This window comes from Gekko japonicus, unplaced genomic scaffold, assembly GCF_001447785.1.
Source record: "Gekko japonicus isolate JY-2015 unplaced genomic scaffold, Gekko_japonicus_V1.1 scaffold3387, whole genome shotgun sequence".
Taxonomy (NCBI): Eukaryota; Metazoa; Chordata; class Lepidosauria; order Squamata; family Gekkonidae; genus Gekko; species Gekko japonicus.
Window position 1 is genome coordinate 16,319 of NW_015171602.1, and position 7,810 is coordinate 24,128.

Consider the following 7,810-nt stretch of genomic DNA (forward strand, 5'->3'; position numbering starts at 1 on the left):
GGGGGGCTCTGCAGCTTACCTGGCTGCTTCTTGCTCTGACTGAGGGCTGCTGGGAGCAGGGGGTGGGGCTTGTTGCATGTGCCCGCCCCCTGGGCTCTTTACTGCCGGAGCTCCGCTCCTGTGCGCTCCTGCAGGACATGACCCCTGGTATGCTATAAGGAGGAGCAAGAGAGCTTACCTGCCGGTGTTGCCGCTGGATCAGGTGCACCTGGAGAGAAGAGAGAGAAGGCTGACATGGCTGACAGATGCAAAGTAGACATGGAAACACAAAGAAGGTGAGAAGGGGAGCTGGAACTTCGCCACCGAAAGTACAGTGAACAAATCTATATCTGTCCTCCTCGTTAGGTTTCACCATTTGAAATCCTAGGTTACGCCTAAAAAAAACAAAACCCACCTGTCAGTTAGTTCTGACACAGCAGCAAATGATGTGGAAACGGGAACGAATTAACCTGAGTTATCTCGTGAGATCGGTTAGATCAGGGCTTTTTTTGTAGAAAAAGCCCAGCAGGAACTTATTAGCATAATAGGCCACACCCAACAGCAGAAACTCATTAGCATATTAGGCCACACCCCTGACAGCACAGCTCATTAGCATATTAGGCCACACCCCCAAGTTACCAAAAGTGTGCTCATCCAGCCACACCCACCTTTTGCTTCTTATTCTGTTTACCTTGTTTGTTGTCAAAACCCAGGGCCTTTTTTGTAGCAGGAACTCCTTTGCATGTTAGGCCACACACCCCTAACGTAGCCAATCCTAATGAGTTTCTGCTGTTGGGTGTGGCTTTTTATGCTTATGAGCTCCTGCTGGGCGTGGCCAACTTGGGAGCCAGCTGGAACTCCGTTCCTGTGTGTTCCTGCCCAAAAATAGCCCTGGGTTAGATGGTTCTGCATTGAGCACCCCTCAGAAAGAAACAACAGACTCAGAGGAACAAACTTCACAAAACGCACATCAGTTAGCCAACCTGGCCCACGGAGGGGGATGATTTTCCTTCCCGGCACAGATTTGTGGCCCGCGTCTGGCAAGGGTGTCTTGAACCCCCGGGGTTCCCGGCCATCAGGGCTTACCCCGGCATCTTGCTCTCAGCAGAAACACTGGAGACGAAGAGTTAATTATACATTACGAAGTCCTCAGGTCCCCTGTGTGTCTCCTTGGAGTTAAGGAGGAGTCCTTCTCCTCCTGTGTGTAAAATGGCCAAGAGAGATTCTTCAACATGCCGAGGGGGATTTCACTATCTGCCTTAACGCTGCCACCACCACCACCCCCGCCAAACAGACCTTCTTTCCCTTCCTGGCTGCAGGAAAGCTCCACTCTGTCTTTTAGCTTCCACAAACTCTTTAACTTCAGCGCAACTGTGGCTTGGGTGTGCCTCTGGCAGCCCAATCTTCTTCTTTGACCAGGGTCATCTGTATTTCTATAGCGCCGGCTGGCTCTGAGGAGACCCCCTCCCCCCTTCTTTCTCCATTCTCCTCCTCCGAGTCAGCAGAGAGAGTCCCTCATAGCCTCTGTGCACTGTACAGAGCGCAAACGCCCAAAATGATCCTTTGGGGACTGCAAACTTTGGCATGACTCCCAGAGAGTAAGGCCTTAAACCACGTCTCTCAAAACAGGGCCACATCTGTTTCTCTTTCCCCCCTGCCTGTTTTTTTAGGTCTCCAGACTGGCGAAGAGTTCTGGACGCTTGTAGCCTGTGTTGTTATGTCAGTTTGTCCTAACAGAAGAGAACAAGAAGGGTTTTGTTTTTAGGTGACAGAGGCCAAGGCTCTGTGATGCCTCTCAGGGGGCAAAGGTGAGTCTTGCGTGGATGGAATCCTTCCTGACAGCATTCTAGCGGTTGCAGCTTGCTGGGAGAATGTGGAGGCTATCAGGTGGACTCTTGTGATGAGGGGGCAGCAACACTATTGCCAGTGACTCTCTGAGAGTGGCCGTCATGACTGCAACGTGAGCTTTGTTTTCTACGGCAACTCTTATTCTTTTGGCATTTCTGCTGGGACAGCATAGGAGACCAAATAGGAAAAACGAACTCACCGAAGAAAACCGCTATTCTATAACTTTAACAGGGGTCATTTCGTAGAAAAAGAGGTGCAGGAGCTCATCAGCATAACTCATTAGCATAACTCATTTGCATATGCCACACCCCCTGACATCACCAGACGTGTGTCAGAAGGCGACACCCACCGCTCAGGCTCCACGGGACTGATTTGGATTGCTAGCTATTGGGGGGGAGGGACGTGCAGATCTGTCCTCGCAGAGGAGGGAGAGCTTGTACCTGAATAAAACTTGGTCTTAAAGGTACCACTGGACTGCTTTGGACCGGGGGGCGGGGGGGGGGCTCTGCAGCTTACCTGGCTGCTTCTTGCTCTGACTGAGGGCTTCTGGGAGCAGGGGGTGGGGCTTGTTGCCTGATGCCGCCCCCTGGGCTCTTTACTGCCGGAGCTCCGCTCCTGTGCGTGTAGTGGTTTGGTGTCGTGGTTAAGTGTGCAGACTCTAATCTGGGAGAACTGGGTTTGATTCCCCACTCCTCCACTTGCACCTGCTGTGACCTTGGATTAGTCACAAGCTCTGGCACAGCTGTCCTTGAAAAAGAGCAGTTTGTGTCAGAGCTCTCTCAGCCCCTCTGCTCTTCTCTTCTGCAGGAAATGACCCCTGACTTTAACACACTTGGTTATACTTCCTATAATGTTTATAATGCAAACTTCTTGCTCTAGACAACATTCATCCTTATGTAAAGTACATTTCATATGTATAAGCAAAGCCAGTAGCTAACGGTATGAGTACAATTCAAAATCTTGATGTAAATATTCTTGACACTGTTTTGACCATGTTCCTAGAATGTTTTCTCTTTAAAGTGTCTTAACGGAGCTTTCAGGCTCCTAAACAACGTTTATCATTCCTTCGTTTGAAAACGTAGATCCACGGAATGCAAGAGATAAATCGAGGACACGCTTTCCTAGGATTAAAAAGCGGTTTCAAATGTCTTTTTCAACTCTCTCTCTCTGTTGGTGTTCGTCACCAATTTCTTGACGGATTACTGAAGGAATGACAATAATATAGATAATATGGATCAACGCAATATCTCTCTAATGTCTTCCCAAAGTGTAAAAATTCGCCACTGGGTGAAGACGTGAGAAACCAGTTCAAGGGGTAAGCCAGAAGCGATATCAATCTGCTCTAGGAATCACTAGAATTGCTATGGTTTTGCCATAGACCACAAGTCCTAGAGGTATGATGTCACTTCTGGGTTTTTCCTGGAAGTGACATCATGCCACTGCTGATGGCATCCCCCCGGGTCCTTGCCCCCACCCCGTTGCCTCCTGGTTGCCAGGCCAACCCTTAACACTAAGTCATCGTAACAGTGTAAAGTCAAGTATAGTGACCAGCCATCTTAGTCTGGCCTGGTAGTTCGTTGAGGAAAGCAATGTGCAACATTTCTTTATTAACTCTTTATTACAAAAATCACTCCATTTACGCTTTGCCATTTGGGTCCTTTCCTTACTTTCTTGTAACAGTGAGCTGGATCCCACCATAAATTTTAACTAATGAGGGATTTTTTTGTCAGTGGAACGTAGGTTTGCCAGGTCCCCACCTTTACCCGGCAGGGGGCACCACACTCTTCTTCGGGGTCTTCTGGTGTGCGTACTTTGCACGTGCTCTGCGGTGATGTCACCCAGAAGTGACGTCATCGCACTGGGCACGTCATGGGGGAATGCTCTAGCGTCTGGCCAAAATCTCTATGGCCACCATAGGGTTTTTGACCGAACGCTAGAGCGTCCCCCCTGTGCCGTGCCCAGTGCGATGATGTCACCTCTGGGTGACATTATTGCACTGGGCTCGTCGAGCACCATGGACCTCTTTGGGGGCGGGGCTCCCCTGCCAGCAGCTGGCCAGTGGGCAGATTGAGGGACCCGAAATCGGGGGAAGCCCTGCCCCCATCGGGGGGGATCGCAACCCTAGTGAAACAGGACTCTCTCACACTCCCCACTGTAACTCAGAATGCTCCCAAAAATGTTGTTCTAGGAACAGTATGGGGGTGGAAGTCTGCAGAAGGAGGGAGGAAGCTGTTTCAGGGGGTTTCAAGATTCTTCCCAAGATGTTCAGTTGCATTTTTATTATACTGTTGGAACTATCAAAATATGGGGGGGGGGGTTGTCTCCACTGTTTTGTCCCACATATTTGTGTACGTATGAAGCGCTGTCAGCCCTGACCTGGATGGCCTAGGCTGGCCCAGTCTTAGAAGCTAAGCAGGGTCAGCCCTGGTTAGTCCTTGGATGGGAGACCCCCCAAGGAAGTCCTGGGTGGTTGTGCAGAGGCAGGGAATGGCCAACCTCCTCTCTGAACATGTCTTGCCTTGAAAACCCTGCAGGGTCGTCAGGAGTCAGCTGTGACTTGACGGCACGGTCCACCACCAGAGTGTCATTGAGTCACAGCCAACTTTTCATGACCCCTCTCAGGTTTTCAAGTCAAGAGGCATTCAGAGGTGGCTTGCCACTGCCTGCCTCCAGTCAATTGACATCCTTTTTACACAATCAACCCCCAACGGGAGTTTCTAGAATTGTACACCCGTTCCTCCTTGCTTGAAAGTCTTCCAAAGGGGCAAGTTTCCTTTTGTGGTTACATTGAAGTTTAAATTGATGTTTGTTGCTGGTCCTACAAAAGACCCATTAAGCAGCTGACAATCATAGACAGAGTCCTCCTGTCTTTCTCAAGGCGGCCAGGTTTTCAAGTCAAGAGGCATTCAGAGGTGGCTTGCCATCGTCTGCCTCCAGTCAATTTACATCCTTTTTACACAATCAACCCCCAACGGGAGTTTCTAGAATTGTACACCCGCTCCTCCTTGCTTGAAAGTCTTCTAAAGGGGCAAGTTTCCTTTTGTGGTTACATTGAAGTTTAAATTGATGTTTGTTGCTGGTCCTGCAAGAGGCCCATTAAGCAGCTGACCATCATAGACAGAGCGCTCCTGTCATTCTCAAGGCGGCCAGGTTTTCAAGTCAAGAGGCATTCAGAGGTGGCTTGCCATTGCCTGCCTCCAAGCAGAGGCCCCAGTATTCTTTGGCGGGGCCCCCAGCCAAATACTAACCAGGGCCGACCCTGCTTAGCAGCCAAAATATGACAAAACTGAACTATCCTGCACTGTCCAGGGCAGGGCCACATAGACTTAGACACAAAATATCTCCCCATTTTCAAAGAGAAAATGACAGCCTTCCGGTAGCCAGCATCTCCCCAAATGTGTAAATCATGCTGCCGAGATCAGACGTTTCTTTTGCCCAATCATCACTGACTGCCTGTTCGTTTCCAGGCACAATGCAATACACTTGCTTTGAACGTTAAAAACGAAATACCTGAAATACCTGACAGGCTTCTCCAAGATGCCCCTAATGAGGCTGTGCCATTGCGCCGTGTTTTCCCTGAGTCTCGAACTTACCTGTAAGAGTGGCAGCGTCCCACAATACTCAACTCCTGGTTTCATTCTAATTTAAAAATGCGGTTCTTCCTTCCTCCTCGTGCTGTGTTGCAAACATGACTCGTGATTGCTGGCCTGTGCCCTGATGGATGCATTTAATTCTTTTGAAGGCTACCAGCATGACAGCGCACAATAACATTTCAAACTAAGGCGCATGCGGCCCCTTCATATTTAATTTCTGAAATGTGCCAAGATCCCATTCTGTAAGAATGTGCATTGTTTATATTCGGACATACACACACGCACACACATCCAGCAAAATACTTACTAATATTTGCCTCTGCATTTTTGAGAGCCGGGCCGCTACCCATGGCATTGCCCCCCATCCCACCCCGATGTCCCTGACCCCAGTTGCCTACTGGTTGCCTGGCAACTCTAACACCAAGTCATCATACCAGTGTAAACCACTGTAACCCAGTGCAATTTACTCGATAGCTGGAACGATTTAGTGCAAGATTTTAAGCTTGTTTACTTGTTTGGTGGTGGAAAGTACTATCAAGTCTCAGACGACTTATGGCAACTCCCTAGGGTTTTCCATAGTGGCCTCTCCTGCATTACTTGATCCATCATATTGTCTTTTGTCTGCCCACCCCCACAGCATCCCTTTCCATCCAAATGCGCACATGAGAGCCAGCTTGGTGTCGTGGTTAAGTGCGCGGACTCTAATCTGGAAAAACCGGGTTTGATTCCCCACTCCTCCACTTGCACCTGGCTGGATGGCCTTTGGCAAGCCGTGGTTCTGGCACAGCTGTCCTTGAAAAAGAGCAGTTTGTGTCGGAGCTCTCTCAGCCCCACCCACCTCACAGGGTGTCTGCTGTGGGGAGGGGAAGGGAAAGGAGTTTGTCAGCCGCTCTGAGACTCCAAGTGAAGGGCGGGGTATAAATCCTATCTCTCCTCCTCCTCCTCCTCCTCCTCCTCCTCCTCCTCCTCCTCCTTAAAAACCTCCTCCTCCTCCTCCTCCTCCTCCTCCTCCTCCACAGGAGCAGGTGGAGACAAAATACTATAACTTTGGTTAAATGGTGCCATCAATTGTTATCTGTTGCTATTATTGATGTTATTTCTTATGTCTTAATGACTAATTGGAATAGTAGCTATTGGATTATGCATTTATCATCTTGTTGTAACCCACTGTGAGCCTGCTTGCAGGGGAGGGAGGGAGGGCTAGAAGTCAAATAAATGAAATGAAATGAAATGAAGGCAAATGACGTCCAGAGGTGGCTGGCCATCGCCTGCCTCCGCGTGGCAACCCCGGGCTTCCTGGGTGGTCTCCCATTCAAGCACTAACCAGAGCCAACCCTGCTCAGCCTCTGAGCTCTGACGAGATCGAGCCCGCCTGGGTCACCCAGGCCGTGATGTCTTTACTTAGGTCCACTGCCACTTAGTCCTTAATTAGGATTGCACTGCTAGTGGGAAACTGTACCTGTTGGGTCTGGAGGGTCGTCTTGAGCAAGGGCCACAGGCAAAAGCCAATCTAGAAGGAAACAAGAAGATCTGTAAGGAAACAATAAGATCTGTAAAAGAAGGAAACAATAAGATTTGTAATTGGCACGCAGAGACACAAATTAGTAACTTCTCCCCAGTCCCTAGAAAAAGATGACGCTGAGTTCCCAGATAGTTTCTTCCTTGCGCTACAGCAGAGACACGCAGAGGGTTCTCGGAGGAAGAAGAACAGGGACTGAATGTGAACCGAGTGTGCAAAACCGCTCCTCATCTCTAGCTTTTTGTGTAGCTTGGCCCTTGATGCACAAAAAGTGGCTGGCAGAAGCCACCTGTGGGTTTCCAGAATGCTGCTGCCTTGGCATAGCTCTGCTTGTCCATGTGTTTTTGTGGCTCATGATGTGCCACGTGTATTGAGAGAGAGAGAGAGAGAGAGAGGGAGGGAGGGCGGGGGAGGGGGAGAGAGAGGGAGAGAGAGAGGGAGAGAGGACTGCCAGTGAGTAACGTAAGTCACATAAGCAGCCTTGGAACCACCTACTGCTCAACAAAGGGAGAGGAAAGTGTTCGGAAAAACACTGTGCATATTTCAGATGACAAAGGGCAAGACGATTTCAGGTAGACAAAAGATGGGGGAAGTTTCCCGCAAAGCTGGGTGGGAGGAAGTCATGTATAACTTCAGATTTTATGATAGCCATCTGCATAATGGCAGTTTGGTGTAGTGGTTAAGTGTGTGGGCTCTAATCTGGGAGAACCGGGTTTGATTCCCCACTCCTCCACTTGCAGCTGCTGGGTGACCTTGGGCAAGCCGTAGTTCTGTCAGAGCTGTCCTTGAAAGAACAGATCTTTCAGAGCTCTCTCAGCCCTGCCTCCCTCACAGGGTGTCTGTTGTGGGGAGGGGAAGGGAAAGGAGTTTG

At 49.6% G+C, this 7,810-nt stretch overlaps 1 protein-coding gene across 1 annotated transcript in view; it reads right to left on the bottom strand.

The window, feature by feature from the left end:
- MFAP5 (microfibrillar associated protein 5) overlaps positions 1 to 7,810 on the bottom strand; it is a 23,013-nt gene that overhangs the window by 12,055 nt on the left and 3,148 nt on the right. The window contains exons 3-4 of the mRNA XM_015419910.1: positions 6,880 to 6,930; positions 179 to 208 (exon numbers count right to left, since the gene is read on the bottom strand). Of these exons, the coding sequence (XP_015275396.1) occupies positions 179 to 208; positions 6,880 to 6,930 (81 nt within the window). The remainder of the gene's footprint in view (positions 1 to 178; positions 209 to 6,879; positions 6,931 to 7,810) is intronic.